This window comes from Somniosus microcephalus, chromosome 15 (assembly GCF_052327205.1).
Source record: "Somniosus microcephalus isolate GS21.2 chromosome 15, FLI_Smic_1.0, whole genome shotgun sequence".
NCBI lineage: Eukaryota > Metazoa > Chordata > Chondrichthyes > Squaliformes > Somniosidae > Somniosus > Somniosus microcephalus.
The window spans coordinates 64,314,137-64,330,701 of NC_141001.1; the positions used below are offsets into that span (position 1 = coordinate 64,314,137).

General features: G+C 44.0%; 1 protein-coding gene across 4 annotated transcripts in view; it reads left to right on the forward strand.

Moving 5' to 3' along the window:
- The window catches only part of rras2 (RAS related 2), a 111,245-nt gene extending 98,561 nt beyond the window's left edge, over nt 1-12,684 (forward strand). For all 4 annotated transcript variants that reach the window (XM_086007908.1, XM_086007909.1, XM_086007910.1 and 1 more), the window contains 2 exons: nt 6,780-6,898; nt 11,141-12,684. In XM_086007908.1, coding sequence (XP_085864034.1) covers nt 6,780-6,898; nt 11,141-11,228 — 207 coding nt within the window. In that variant the 3' untranslated portion in view covers nt 11,229-12,684. The remainder of the gene's footprint in view (nt 1-6,779; nt 6,899-11,140) is intronic.
- The last annotated feature ends 3,881 nt before the right edge of the window (nt 12,685-16,565 follow it).

Below are 16,565 nucleotides of genomic sequence, written 5' to 3' on the forward strand. Positions count from 1 at the left end.
CCAAACCTGTGCCACTTTACTGTGATGTTTTGATTGATACCTTCGAGCACGAGCTGCACAGACTTGCCTTGTATTTACTGAAGGACTGGTAGAAAGATACTCCAGGTCTCCTCAGCTGAGCACTTGCTATCACAAGTATGGACATGAGAGAATATTTACACTGTTCCAAAGCCAAATATGTGTACTGTAATCATTAGAGAAAAATAAATGGTGGGGCCATGCCACTTGAACAAACCAATCAATTATGCAGCCTCATGTAAAAGTAAACGATGTCCAGCAGAGTGAAGTGATTCCCACCACTATAAATTTGAGTATCTGATATTAACCAAGGTAATGGAGAATTGAAAATAAGAATGGGGCACTTCCCTTACAGCGGAAAGGGAGGAAAGTTTGAGGTCAGGATAGTCTGGTCTGCTGTCACTCCACCTAGTCATGGTGTGGAGATGCCGGTGTTGGACTGGGGTGGACAAATGTAAGAAGTCACACAACAGGTTATAGTCCAACAGCTTTATTTGAAATCACAAGCTTTCGGAGTGTTCTCTGACTATATAAGCTGTGTCTTTATGCATTTCTCCACTTCACCTGACGAAGGAGCAGCGCTCCGAAAGCTTGTGATTTCAAATAAAGCTGTTGGACTCTAACCTGGTGTTGTGTGACTTCTTACATTACTCCACCTAGTGACCAGTGGGAGAAGTTCCTACTCTCTGCAAACGGTGCGGGCACAGAAGATGCAGAAGTGTTTTCTATTTTAGGTATCCAACTAAAACATTTATACAGTTACATTTTATTGGACTGCTAATGTTGTAGGAATCGACCGATCCCCAACTAAAGTACGGCGGTCGAGTCAGTTCGATAAATAAACGAAGTTTAATTAAAACGAGAGAACAAAACAAAGGCATGCAGGAGCAACAGTAAACGGGTCTTTTCAGGTGCTGGTTTCACGAGGTCTGGAGAGGGAACCTCCCACTCTCTGACGTCATCACGTTTCCCGCTTTTCGGGGCATCACGTGACCAACGTGATGACGTCATCGCGTTGATTCTGGGACTTATCCAGAAAGGCTATTTACATGCAGTAAACAAACATAGGTGCTGTAGCACTCTGTTAAAGACAGTTATGCATTTGTACAGGAGTCCGTTGGTGGCTTTGCCACAATGTATATCTTTGTCAGATATACCCTTGGCGACATCATCCGAAAACAGAGCATCAGTTTCCACATTTACGCTGACGACACCCAGCTGTACCTCACTACTACTTCTCTCGACCCCTCCATGGTGTCTAAATTGTCAGACTGCTTGTCCAACATACAGTTCTGGATGAGCAAAAATTTTCTCCAATTAAATATTGGGAAGAGCGAAGCCATTGTTTTCGGTCCCCGCCACAAACTCCGTTCCCCAGACACTGACTCCATCCCTCTCCCTAACATCTGTTTGAGGCTGAACCACACTGTTTGCAACCTTGGTGTCATACAGGAAACTCTCGATTTACCGGCACCTAAATAACCGGAAGTCTCTGTTAACCGGCAAAATTCAGGAGTAGGTTCAGGTAAGTTTTACTTCATATTAGTGGCAGTTTCTGGATCTGTGGCTGTGTAACTGGGGCTCCTACACTTAAAACAGGGATGCTTGGTCTGTGGCTGGAGTTCCTGCTCATGTTGCTAAGCAACAGGGAAGCCTGGATTTGTTGCTGTGTACGGAGCTCTCGTACCTTTTAACTATACCTCTCTGTAATCCGGACTTTTTGATAAACCGGCACCACGCCGGTCCCGTCGGTGCCGGATAATAAAGAGTTTCCTGTATTTGACCCTGAAATGAGCTTCTGACCACATCCACAGCGTAACAAAGACCACCACTTCCACCTCCGTAACATCGCCCGTCTCCGCCCTTGCCTCAGCCCATCCGCTGCTGAAACCCTCATCCATGCCTTTGTTACCTCTGGACTTGACTATTCCAACGCACTCCTGGCTGGCCTCCCGCATTCCACCCTACGTAAGCTTGAGGTCATCCAAAACTTGGCTGCCCGTGTCCTAACTCGCACCAAGTCCCGTTCACCCATCACTCCTGTGCTCGCTGACCTACATTGGCTCCTGGTTAAGCAGCGCTTTGATTTCAAAAATCTCTTCCTTGTTTTCAAATATCCTCCATGTCCTCACCCCTCCCTATCTCTCTGTAATCTCCTTCAGCACCCCCCCCCCCCCCCCCACCGAGATATCTGTGCTCCTTTAATTCTGCCCTCTTGAGCATCCCTGATTATAATCACTCAACTGGCCGTGCCTTCTGTTGTCTAGGCCCTAAGCTCTGGACTTCCCTGCCTAAACCTCTCTGCCTCGCTACCTCTCTATCCTCCTTTAAGATGCTCCTTAAAACCTACCTCTTTGAACAAGCTTTTGGACATCTGCCCTAATTTATTCTTATGTCGATCAGTGTCATTTTTTTGTCTTAAAATGCTCCTGTGCAGTGCCTTGGGACGTTTTACTACATTAAAGGTGCTATGTAAATACAAGTTGTTGTTGGTCGTTGGCTGTAGAAATAATCTTGGAGCCATCTTGACCTAATAACTTTCTGGGTTATGTTATAATGTATATAAGCGGAGAGCATTGGCTGTAAATTTAGAATTTGTAATCTATGTTATCAACTTGTTTTACACTTAGGCCGAATGATATTTAAGTCAGAATCAAATTAGAGTTACAGTTAGGCTTTTGATGTAACATTTCAGTCAGTTTATAGCATAAAAACTCTGCTTCTAGGTGCATGAAGACAACCTGCAACTCTTGAACAAAGTAGGTTCTATATTGGAGGGAGGACAGACATTTTCCTTGCTGCTTTTGTGTGTTTTTTTTAAAAAACTTTCTTTTCTGCTGAAGGTGCTACTGCTGCGATCCAGTTCCACGAGCACCCGCAGGTCGCTAGTGCCCACCGAAGTGGCCGTTCGCTATTTGTGAATCTAGAGAGGGTGTCAGGAGACATTGCAGCTATACTTCCGTTCTTCCCAATTGTGTCTTCCACCCATACCGGTGTCTCCACACGTGCATCTTACAGTACGGCAGTCAATAGCAGAAACCCTGCTGTCTTTCAACCCTGGATTAAATTTAGGAAGGGGTGCTGATGCCACTTTTTTTTGATTCTTGGGTGGCACAGGCATTTATTGCCTAACAACAACAACTTGCAGTTACACAGCACCTTTAACATAGAAAAATGTCCCATGGTGTAATTAAAAAAACGGTTTCCAAATCAAAGGAAGAGGTATTAAGGGGGGTGACTAAAAGCTTGGTCCAAGAAGTGGGTTTTAAGGAAGATCTTTAAAGGAGGAGAAGTGAGGGGTTCAGGCAAGGAATTTCAGAGGGTGGGGCCTAAATGGCCGAAGGTATCATTGCCAGTGGTGGGATTGAGCACGGGGAATGCACAAGAGACCAGAGTCGGAGGAACAGAGTTCTGGGGCGGTTGTAGGGCTGGAGCAGGTTACAGAGATGGGGAGGTCATGAAGTGATTTAAACACGAGGAAGAGAATTTTTAAGTGGAGGCTTTGGGGGTCTCGCAGTCAATGTCGATCAGCAAGGACATTGGTAATGGACGTGCAGGACGCGATATGGACAGCAGTTTTGGATGAGGTGCAGTTTACAGAGCATGGCGGGTTGGTCACTTAGAACATTGTAATAGATGAGTCGACAGATGTGGATGAGGGTGGGAAAGGTAAAGAGTTTGTGGCAGGGGCCAAAGATGATGGCTTTGGTCTTCCCAATGTTTAACTGGAAGAAATTAAGTCTCATCCAGCACACAGGCAATTGCAGGGTCGAGGGGTATGTTCATGTACTTGACCCCATATCTTTAGATGATGTCGCCAAGGGGGCAACATGTAGATGAGGAAGAAGGAGCAAGAATAGATCCTTTGACTCTGGAGGTAACATTGTGGAAGCAGGAAAAGACCTATTTCTGGAGGTGCTCTGGGTGCAGTTGGATAGCTAAGAGCGGAACCAAGCAAGGACTGTCTTGCTCCGATGGACAGGGGGGAAGAGACATTGGAGGTGGATGATGTGGTTGACAGTTAATAAATGTGGAGAAGCCAAAGAGCATGAGGAGGGAAAGTTCGATCACGACCACAGCCATCAAGGAGGTCATTTGTGACTTTGATTAAGCCTCGATAGTGCTGTGGTGCAAACCCGATTGGAAGATTCAAACATGAGATTCCGTGGTTGTCCTGAACTGAGTGGCTTCAGAGGGTATTAAGTCAATCACATCATGTGGGACTGGAGTCAGGTTCTGACGAGACAAGTTGCAGGTTCCGTTCCTTCAAGGACATTCATGAACCAGTAGCTTTTATGGTCATTTTGATGACTGATGAGAGCGGTCTCTGCTGTGGGCAGGACAGAAACAGACTGAAGTGATTAAAATGCTAAGTGATCGAGGTGCATGCACAGCAGGTAGCATTGATTGGTCAAGCGTAGAAAGGAAAGGGAGGTTAGAGATGCTGGAGGGATCAAGGATGGTCTTGTGGCCATGTTGAAGGATAGAATCATAGAATGGTTGCAGCACAGAAGGAGGCCATTCGGTGCATTGAGCCCGTGCTGGCTCTCCAGGAGCACTTTAGCTCGTCCCACTCCCCCGCCCTTTCCCCGTAGCCACGCAATTTTTTCCCCTTCAGGTAGTTATCCAATTCCCTTCGGAAAGCCACGATTGAATCTGCCTCCACCACCCTTTCAGGCAGTGCATTCCAGATCCCAACCACTCGCTGCGTAAAACTGTTGTTCCTCACGTCGCCTTTGGTTCTTCTGCCAGTCACGCTAAATCTGTGTCCTCTGGTTCTCGACCCTTCCGCCAATGGGAACCGTTTCTCTCTATCTACTCTGTTTAGACCTCTCATGATTTTGAATACCTCTATCAAATCTCCTCTCACCCTTCTCTGCTCTAAGGAGAATAACACTAGCTTCTCCAGTCTATCCAAGTAACTAAAGTCCCTCACCCCTGGAATCATTCTTGTAAATCTTTTCTGCACCCCTCTCTAAGGCTTTCACATCCTGAAGTGTGGTGCCCAGAATTGGACACAATACTCCAGTGGGGGCTTAACCAGTGTTTTATAAAGATCCATCATAACTTCCTTGCTTTTGTACTCTATGCCTCTATTTATGAAGCCCAGGATCCCATATGCTTTTTTAACTGCTTTCTCACCTGCCTTGCCACCTTTAACGATTTGTGCACCGGCCACAATGCCCAAGGAATCTGAAGCCCTCCCTCCTGCACCATCTCTCCAGCCACGCCTTCATCTGCTCGATCCTTCTATTTCTATACTCTCGTGTGGCACCGGGAGTAATCCAGACATTACTACCTTTTGAGGTCCTTTTTAATCTCTTTCCTTGCTCCCTAAAATCTGCCTGCAGGATCTCCTCCCTCTTTCTACCAATGCTGTTGGTACCGATATGGACCACGACCTCTGATGTTCATCCTCCCCCAGTGTTCTGCAGGCGCTCAGTGACCTCCTTAACCCTGGCACCAGGGAGGCAACATACCATCCTGGAATCATGTCTGTGGCCACAAACGTCTGTCTGCTCCCCTAACTATCAACTCCCCTACCACTATTGCTTTCCCTATCTTTCTCCTGTCTCTTTTCCTCCCCCGCCCCGCCTTGTACAGCTGAGCCACCTGTGGTGCTGTGGACTTGGCTCTGACTGTACTCCCCAGAGGAGCCATCACCCTCACCAGTACTCAGAACAGAGTACTGGTTGGAGAGCGAGGTGGACTCTGGGGACTCCTGCACAACCTGCCTGGTACTCTGCTTCTGTCTAGTGGTCACCTATTCCCTCTCTGCCTGCGTACTCCTTAGCTGCGGGGTGACCACCTCCTGAAACATGCTATCCACGTAGCTCTCGGCCTCGCGGATGCACTGCAGTGACGCCAGCTGCTGCTCAAGCTCTGAAACCCGGAGCTCGAGCTCCTCCAGCTAACGACACATCCTGCACATGTGGTTGTCCAGGACCAGTGAAGCATCCTGGATTTTCCACATGCCACAGGATGCGCATTCCACAGGACTGAGCTGCCCTGCCTTTATTTATTTGTAAGAAGTCACACAACACCAGGTTATAGTCCAACAGCTTTATTTGAAATCACAAGCTTTTGGAGCGCTGCTCCTTTGTCAGCTGAAGACTATTAGTCTTAAGTTTCTGTCAAGTTAGCTAAGATATACCTCATTCAAGTTATTAATGTAATATAGTATTAACAGTTACTAATCTCCAAGCTCCTGCTTTATCCCTAACCAGCTATATAACCCCCGCCCCTAACTTGAAGAACAAAAAAAAAGTGACCTTTACCAACCAATCAGTTACAAGCTGTCTTGTGATGTCACTCCTGGATTTCTTTTCCCCCTCTCTGCTTCGGTTCCCGGTTAGGTCCGCTTTCCTCCTCGGCTGCTTGCAGTGAGTTCTCGATTTCACCTTTAGACCAACTCTGGATTGTATCAAATGTTTACCTACTGAATTGTATAAGTTGAGTCCTTGGAATTTTAAATTATTGCAGGGTAAGGACTGGCAAAGCAATATTAGTAGTCATGGCTTGTTTGGCAGTTTTTATTGCAGGATTTGATCCCAAACCTCTTAAAGAATGTTTTTTTAAAAACCATTTCCCTTCTCCTCTCTATCTCTCTCTCTCTCTCTCTCTCTCTCTCTCTCTCTCTCTTTCCCCCCCCCCCCCCCCCCCCCCCAACATGATTGCTTTTCTGTATTATAAGTTTTACAAAGTATTGTAGGATGGATTTTTTTTTAATTGTGTATTTCATGTGTATTTTTACCCTACAGGTGACATCAGAGGAAGGGCAACAACTTGCCAGGCAGCTCAAAGTAACATACATGGAGGCTTCAGCCAAAATTCGATTGAATGTAGACCAGGCTTTTCATGAACTAGTCCGAGTTATAAGGTGGGAATAGTTATCATCTGCTGCAGGTTTACTGCCTCACTTTGGCAGGGATAACGGCGAAGAATGCAAAATTGCACTGGAGTGAACATCAATTTAAATTAGAATCCTCCCTCAAATTTCTGTGAAAGTTGAACGTCCTGGCTGAGCTGCTGAAATCCCTGGATTTAAAGCTTTGTGCCCCAAGTTATTTCCTTAAATGCAAAGGGATTTGTTGGAATGACAGCTTCAGCAAAAATGCAAGTTTTATTTTAGAAGGACCTTTTATTTAATGAATCATAATGTTGAATTTCAGTGGTGGAAGGGACTGCAAGTTGGACGTTCTGAAGGGGAAAAGTTATTTGCTTTTTTAAACTGCGAACAATGACTAAATTTTGTCTCTCTGCTGGATTTCCCAACTTTTCCCCTTTTAAAAAGTAAACATGCTGAGAATAATCCATGGACATTGATAGACAAACTGTGACATTAACCAAATTTTCTGAGACTTCCTTTCATCAGTGGCAGGCAGTGACTAGTGGGGTACTGCAGGGATCGGTGCTAGGACCCCAGCTGTTCACAATATATATAAATGATCCAGACGAGGGAACTAGATGTAATATCTCCAAGTTTGCAGATGAGACAAAGCTGGGTGGACGTGTGTGCTGTGAGGAGGATGCAGAGAAACTCCAGTATGATTTGGACAGGTTGGGTGATTGGGCAGATGCATGGCAGATGCAGTATAATGTGGATATACACTTTGGTGGCAAAAACAGGAAGGCAGATTATTATCTGAACGGCAATAGATTGGGAGAAGGAGAAGTGCAACGAGACCTGGGTGTCCTTGTGCACCAGTCACTGAAGGTAAGCATGCAGGTGCAGCAGGCAGTTAAGAAGGCAAATGGTATGTTGGCCTTCATAGCGAGAGGATTCGAGTACAGGAGCAAGGATGTCTTGCTGCAGTTGTACAGGGCCTTGGTGAGACCACACCTCGAGTATTGTGTGCCGTTTTGGTCGCCTTATCTGAGGAAGGATGTTCTTGCCATGGAGAGAGTGCAGCGAAGATTCACCAGGCTGATACCTGGGATGGTAGAAATGACGTATAAGGAGAGATTGGGTCGGTTAGTATTATATTCGCTAGAGTTTAGAAGAATGAGAGGGGATCTCATTGAAACTTATAAAATTCTAACAGGACTAGACAGACTAGATGCAGGAAGGGTGTTCCCGATGGCGGGAGAGTCCAGAACCAGGGGTCACAGCCTAAGGATAAGGAGTAAGCCATTTAGGACTGAGATGAGGAGGAATTTCTTCACCCAGAGAGTGGTGAACCTGTGGAATTCTCTATCACAGAAGGCAGTTGAGGCCAGTTCATTAAATATATTCAAGAAAGAGTTAGATATATTTCTTAAGGCTAAAGAGATATGGGGAGAAAGCAGGGACAGGGTACTGAATTTGGATGGTCAGCCATGATCTCATTAAATGGTGGAACAGGCTCGAGGGACCGAATGGCCTACTCCTGCTCCTATCTTCTATGTTTCTATTATGTACATGAATCTATATATTTGGTGTAAAAATGGAATTGATTTTTTGTCAAAAGTAAGAAGCGTTTTAGAAGTATATTGCTTAAGGTAGAGGTTCCCCATACTTGGGGGCACTCCCATCTAGGAGAGCACGCCCAGGTTATCGGGAGGCATGAGGAGAATTGGCTGACCAAAAATGAGAGCTGCCAATATAGCCTTACGTAGCCAGAGGAGGTGCATTATGGGATGATCTCCACGCTGATGGCATAAACCTTGGAAATGTAGTAGTGAGGAGGAGAGTTGCAGACTTCAGGGGAACAGACAGACTGGTGAAATGGGCAGACACATGGCAGATTAATTTTAATGCAGAGAAGTGTGAAGTGATCCCCAGGCCCTGACTGGATGTATCCCAGGCTGCTGTGTGAAGCAAGGGAGGAGATTGCAGGGGCTCTGACACAAATTTTCAGAACCTCTCTGGCCACAGGGGAGGTGCCAGAGGACTGGAGAACAGCTAATGTAGTACCATTGTTCAAGAAGGGTAGTAGGGATAAACCAGGGAATTACAGGCCAGTGAGCCTAACATCAGTGGTAGGGAAATTATTGGAAAAAATTCTGAGGGACAGAATTAGTCTCCACTTGGAGAGGCAGGGATTAATCAGGAATAGTCAGCATAGCTTTGGCAGGGGGAGATCATGTCTGACCAATTTGATTGAATTTTTTGAGGGGGTGACTAGGTGTGTGGATGAGGGTAGTGCAGTTGATGTAGTCCACATGGACTTCAGTGAGGCTTTTGACGAAGTCCCACATGGGAGACTGGTCAAGAAGGTAAGAGCCCATGTGATCCAGGGCGATTTGGCACATTGGATCCAAAATTGGCTTCGTGGCAGGAGGCAGAGGGTGATGGTCGAAGCTTGTTTTTGTGACTGGAAGCCTGTGTCCAGTGTGTACCGCAGGGATCGGTGCTGGGTCCTTTGCTGTTTGTAGTGTACATTAATGATTTAGATATGAATGTAGGAGGTATGATCAGTAAGTTTGCAGATGACACAAAAATTGGTGGAGTGGTAAATAGCGAGAAGGGAAGCCTCAGGCTACAGGACGATATAGATGGGTTGGTCAGATGGGCAGAACAGTGGCAAATGGAGTTTAACCCTGAAAAGTGTGAGGTGATGCATTTTGGGAGGACTAACAAGGCAAGGGAATACACAATGAATGGTAGGACCCTAGGAAGGACAGAGGATCAGAGGGACCTTGGTGTGCATGTACATAGATCCCTGAAGGCAGCAGGACCGGTAGGTAAGCTAGTTAAAAAGGCATATAGGATACTTGCCTTCATTAGCTGAGGCATAGAATATAAGAGCAGGGAGGTTATGATGGAGCTGTACAAAACGCTAGTTAGGCCACAGCTGGAATACTGTGTGCAGTTCTGGTCGCCACACTATAGGAGGGATGTGATTGCATTGGAGAGGGTGCAGAGGAGATTCACCAGGATATTACCTGGGCTGGAGCGCTTCAGCTATGAAGAGAGACTGGGCAGGCTGGGGTTGTTTTCCTTAGAGCAGAGAAGGCTGAGGGGGGACCTGATTTAAGGTGTACAAAATTATGATGGGCATGGATAGGTTAGATAGAAAGGAACTTTTCCCCATAGTAGAGGGGTCAATAACCAGGGGGCATAGTTTCAAGGTAAGGGGCAGGAGGTTTAGAGGGGATTTGAGGAAAAACTTTTTCACCCAGAGGGTGGTTGGAATCTGGAACTCACTGCCTGAAAGGGTGGTGGGGCAGGAACCCTCAACATTCAAGAAGCATTTAGATGAGCACTTGAAACACCATAGCATACAAGGCTACGGACCAAGTGCTGGAAAATGGGATTAGAATAGACCGGGCTTGATGGCTGGCGTGGACATGATGGGCCGAAGGGCCTCTTTCTGTGCTGTATAACTCTGACTCTTATGATGCATTTTGGAAGGAAGAATGGGAAGAGACAATATAAACTAAATGGTACAGTGGTGCAGGAAAAGAGAGACCCGGGGGTTCACGTACACAAATTTTTGAAGGTGGCAGGAGAAGTTGGAGGCTTTTAAAGTACATGGGACCCTGGGCTTTATAAATAGAGGCGTAGAGTCTAAAAGAAAGGAAGTTATGCCAAACATTTGTAAGTCACTGGTTAGGCCTTGGCTGGTGTATTGTGTTCAATTCTGGGCACCACACATTAGGAAGGATGTCAAGGCCTTGGAGAGGGTGCAGAGGAGATTTACTAGAATAGTACCAGAGATGAGGAGCTTCAGTTATGTGGAGAGATTGGAGTAGCTGGGGCTGGAGCAAAGTAGGTGAAGGGAAGATTTAATAGAGGTGTCCAAATTCATGAGTAAATAGAGAAACTATTTCCGCTGGCCAGAGGGTCAATAACCAGAGGACACAGATTTAAGGTATTTGGCAAAAGAGCCAGAGGGGAGACGAAGAGAATTTTTTTTATGCAGCAAATTGTTGTGATCTGCATTGCACTGCCTGAAAGGGTGGTGGAAGCCGATTCAGTAGTAACTTTCAGAAGGGAATTGGATATACTTGAAAAGGGAAATTTGCAAGGCTATGAGGAAAATGCAAGGGATTGTGACTAATTGGATAGCTCGTTCAAAGAGCTGGCACAGGCACAATGGGCCAAATGGCCGCCTTATGTGCTGTACAATTCTATGATGTACATGCTTTCATGTAGAGAGAATAATTTTCTAATTTTTTTTCTCTTGTTCCCCTGCAGGAGATTTCAAGAGCAAGAATGTCCTCCTTCTCCCGAACCTTCACGCAATGAAAAAGACAGTAGTGGCTGTCACTGTGTCCTATTTTGAGATGTTGGTTCCTCGACTCACCCAGCAGCTGCCAAACCACGTGTCCCCATTTCTGTCTTCAAAATCATTTTGTGTCTATCAATATTGCCTCTTTACCTGCATGCTTACTCTTTGGTCGCAGATAGCCTTAGTCTGATGAAGAAGCTGGCTGTGTCATGCTCTTGAGGAGGGAGAGAATTTTGTCACCCCTCTTCCCCAAGGCAAAAGGTGAAATTTAAAGAAAACAAACACTAAGGCTGCTACTTAGAATGTCACACTGTTCCATTTGTTTCAGGAATGATATTTCTACTAATTATGAAAGAAAATTTGGAATGTAGACACAGTTGATTTGAGCTAATTTGCCTTGTGAAATGTTTAAAATCCATGCTTACATGTCTTGTCCACAGTGCCATTTAACTTCTAGTGCTATGATTACGTGTAATCAGCTATTGTACATAAGGATCCTCGATTTCCTAGAAAAAAAACTTATCAATTGATTGAGTAAAGGGCAGCAAGTGAGGGTGAACTGGTTATTTCTTTGCCCTGGATAACACACACAGAAATAAGCCTTAAACAACACTTCATTGTTGGTAAGAGTCTCTGAGTTTCTTGGAATGCTGCAGTTTGTTCCAGTGGCCAAATCCAGTCAGTCTACTGTATTTATTTTAAACAGTCCAGAGAGATTTTCAGGAAACTGTGGCGCAAAACCTGTGATCTCACTGGATATGAACATTCTAGATTTTCTTCATTTGAAAGCAATTTCACATCATTGTTGAGGAGTTCCAAGTCTTTCTATTTGTCTTCCTTTGATGTGAGTGTATTTCGGGATAAGGGATTCAAAGTGCTAAATTGTAGTTGTTTTTTCCTCATGTAATATAAAGAGATGGAATTGATCCTTCCATTGATGAAGATGATTAAATGTTTTGCTATATACTTTTATACATTATTTTCTTATCAAACTAGTTAACAAGTATTTTTATATGTTTGTAAACAAATATGCTTTCACAGCATAACTTGTGTATATGTAAAGACGAGTATTTAATTCTCACATTTCACTTTTAACTGACAAAATTATAGGTATAATTTACAAAACTGTGGTAGTACTTTCCTAATGTCCTCGTAGCGGCTGGGTGTACCTAGCTGTATCTGGTCATGTGCCTGCAAAGTGTACCTACTCCGAGTTTAACTTGCTCAATTTTCCAGAATGCTTCGACCAGGCATTACAGAAGATGGATCTATTATGTAAAAGTGTGGAATCTAAGAAACTCCTGCTGATATTTTTTGGGTTTGACTGTGAATGGTCTCTGAGTACAAGTTCGGCGGATTTGTAACTTGGTTTGAGATTTGTTCTTCAAGCTGGATCACTGAAAGGTTGTACACAACTATCCTGATACTGACTATACATCAACTCCTTGAAGTGTGATCTTACTATACCCTTGTATAGCTTCTGGTGCTAGAATAAAAGATGATTAATTTAGTGGAAGACCTATTATTTTTTCTTTGTGTCTCCTTTGCTGCAACACTTCTTCCTCCTGCTTATAGGTGTGTTACGCTCAAGATTTATTTGTAGCCACTGTCTGTGATGCTCTGTCCACTGAAAGGTGTCCTGGTGCTTTTTCCTTTCCTCCTGAGATGATTTCTCTCATTAATACACAGTGCTCTGTCTAGAAGTCTAACCACAGAAGGTCGGCATTGTGCTATTTTTATCGGCCACATGACATTTTTGCAGAACTTGCATGCATTGTACATTTAACCATGCAGATGATGGAGCAGTAAGAAAATCACAAGGATTGTCATTGTTGTAAAGGAAGACTCTGCAGGTTGTAGAAACTTCAGCTTGTTTCAGAAATGGTACGCAAGTTGTGTTGGTCGCCAGGACATGTCAGAGAGACTTCCCCACATACAGGTGAATGGGAACGTGTGAAAGATGGGTCGGGGGTGAGTTCGTTAACCTTGCTTAAGTTGAATTAAGCCACTACAGACCTACTACTTCAAAATGTGACTGAGGCTGAAGGTTGTCAAAACTGTCTTTGGAGTTGCCTTGTAACAAGACATACATTTGCAAAATCTGCTGTTATGAACTGATTACTCAGTAGGCTCGAATATAGCCTGAATTTTAATGTAGCCTAGATGGGATCAAGCTTGCCTTCGGCTGTTTGGAACTGTAAATTAAATTCGATTCAGAATCATAGAACCTTACAACACAAAAGGAAGCCATTTAGCCCACCGTGCATGTGCTGGCTCTTTGAAAGAGCTATCCAATTTGTCCCACTCCCCTGCTTTTTCCCCCCATAGCCCTGCAAATACTTCCTTTTCATGTATACATTTGAAAGTTATAAACATCCGAAAATGATGGGATGGAAAAGACCAGCTGATCCGTCAAGCCATCGAGCTACTATTGAATCTGCTTCCATCACCTTTTCAGGCAGTGCCTTCTGGATCATAAGTCGCCACATAAAAATAATTCTCATCCCCCCCTCTTTTGCCAATTACCTTGCCTTCCAGTGGAAACCATTTAGCTTAATTTACTCTCAAAATCCTTCAGTTTGATTCCACAGAAAAAACTAACCAAGATTTGGCACTAGTTTGCAGTATTGCTTAAAAAAAAAGACTGGACAGCTGGTGCCAAGAATGTAAATAATCCAACGTAGTTGGGGAATGACTAATGCTTTGTAAAAAAAAACTTGCATTTATATAGCGTCTTTCACATACTGAACATACTGAAGATGTCACAAAGCAATTCACAGCCAATCAAGTAGTTTTGAATAGCTGTTAACTGTTGTAATATAAGGAAATGTGGCAGACAGTTTGCACGCAGCAAAGTCCTACAAACAGATGACCAGATAATCTGTTTTTGTGATTTTGGTTGAAGGGTAAATGTTGGCTGGGGCTGTGGAAGAATGCTTTTCTCTTAAAATACTGCCACGGGATCTTTTACATCCACCTGAGAGCAAATGGGGCTTTTGTTCAAAATTTTTTTTGTGAAAGATAACACCTCCAGCAGTGTAGCACCCCCTCAGTTGTGCACTGAAGTGTCAGCTGCGATTGTGTGCTCAAGTAGCTGGAATGAGGCTTGAACCCACAACTTTTTGACTCTCAGGTGAGAATAGTGCCATTGATCTGAGGCTGATGCCTCTCTCCGTTTTTTGTGTCTGGTTATACTTATCCTTTAGTGTAATTTGTCCTTGGAAGTCACCATTAAACCATTTTGGTTTCATTTTACCATGCACCCTCCTTTTAATCTTCTCAATAAATGTGGCTAAAATGGAGCCGAGGCTGTTCGAGCAGAATGGCAGGCCAACATGACAGAATGCAGGAGCTGCACTTTACCTAGGAGCAGTTAATGCTGGCATAGGGTGCAAAAGATGGACATACTCGATCTTAAGCGTGAAATAACATCTTTTCCCCACCCTTTCTGGCCAATGGTTAGTAATTTGGCCAGCAACTATTTGCAAAGATAACGTACGTATGTGTATAAGAAAGACTTGCATTTATATAGCGCTTTTCATGACCACCGGACATGTCAAAGCACTTTACAGCCAATGAAGTACTTTTGGAGTGTAGTCACTGTTGTATTGTAGGAAACGTGGCAGCAATTTGTGCACAGTAAGGTTCCATAAATAGCAATGTGATAATGACCATATAATCTGCTTTTGTTATGTTGATTGAGTGATAAATATTGGCCAGGACACTGGGGATAACTCCCCTGCTCCTCTTCGAAATAGTGCCATGGGATCTTTTATGTCCACCTGAGAGCAGATGGGACCTCGGTTTAATGTCTCATCCGAAAGACAGTACCTCTGACAGTGCAGCACTTCCTCAGCACTGCACTGGAGTGTTTGCCACAGATTTTTGGAGTGGGATTTGAACCCACAACCTTCTGACTCAAAGGCGAGAGTGCTGCTCACTGAGCCACAGCTATCAGTAGTAGGATGTCCGTTTGTGTCACAGAGCTTTCATGTGGGGAAACATCTGGGCAACAGTGCTCAGGACATCAGATTTAAGTTTATTAGCTAAGTTACTGCTGAAGAAAATTTAGATTATGGAAGTGTTAAATTTGCAAGCGTGAGAGGATTTGGGTAAGATATATTGGGCAATAATACTGAAGTACAGCTGATAAATGGAGGCCTTTTATAAGCCACACATCTATCCCCTGGATTAAAAGGAAGGTGCATGGTAAAATGAAACCATAATGACTGACTTAATGGTGATGTCTGAAGACAAATCAAACTAAAGTATTCTTGACGGTGTATTTTGCATTACATTATCAAGAATAAGGATAAGCGTATGACTTTTAAGGGTAACAAAATCTACTAACAGTCCAAAAGAGCAATGGAAAAGAAAATTGTCTTTTTTGGCAGTGATATCGAGCCTTTTTTTTGTTCGGTTTGGAGTCAGTGAGCCAAGAACTGCATAGGGTCCTTGAGAAATCTTGCAGGTATATTTGGGTAAAGCCCCAAAACATGGCTGAGGTGCTGAATGGTTACTTTTTATTTGTTATAGCTATTGAAGATGATGCTGAATTGCCTGAGTTAGTAGATATGATGCTAAAATTCTGGCCTGTTGAGCATCCCTGATTATAATCGCTCAACCTTTGGTGGCCGTGCCTTCTGTTGACTAGGCCCTAAGCTCTGGAATTTCCTGCCTAAACCTCTCCGCCTCGCTACCTCTCTTTCCTTCTTTAAGACGCTTCTTAAAACCTACCTCTGAACAAGCTTTTGATCACCTGCCCTAATTTATCCTTATGTGGCTCGGTGTCAAATTTTTTGTCTTAAAATACTCCTGTACATCACCTTGGGATGTTTTACTATGGTAAAGGTGCTATATAAATACAAGTTGTTGTTGTAAAATGGAATCCATGGAAGGTGATGCAGAATTTGGACTCGAGGCAGATTGGGCTGCTGGGCCTGATGGTACTCACCCTAGAGTTCTAAAAGAAATGGGGTCTGTACTTTGCCAACCACTGGCTCACGCATTTAATAGTTGGAAGTTTGGGATTGTTCACATGAATGGGATGGAACCAGGGAATTCTAGGCTAGGACATCTGACATTAATTCTAGGCTTGTTCCCAGAGGAATTATTACAGATGCGCTATATCATCATTTGGAACGAGCAGAGTGTATGGGGGAATCCCATTGTAGCTTTTGAAAATGGTGGTCTTGTCTCACCAACTTGGTTGAATTTTTTTGAAGTGATCACAGATTTGATGGATGATGGTAGCTTGATTTGATATTGTGTGTCTTGCATTTCAAAAAGCCTGTGATGAAGTGCTGCACAGAAGGATGTTTAGTTAAGTTGCATCTTGTGGAATAGTCAAATTTTAAACTGGACTGAATAGATAGAGGATCGTTATTGATG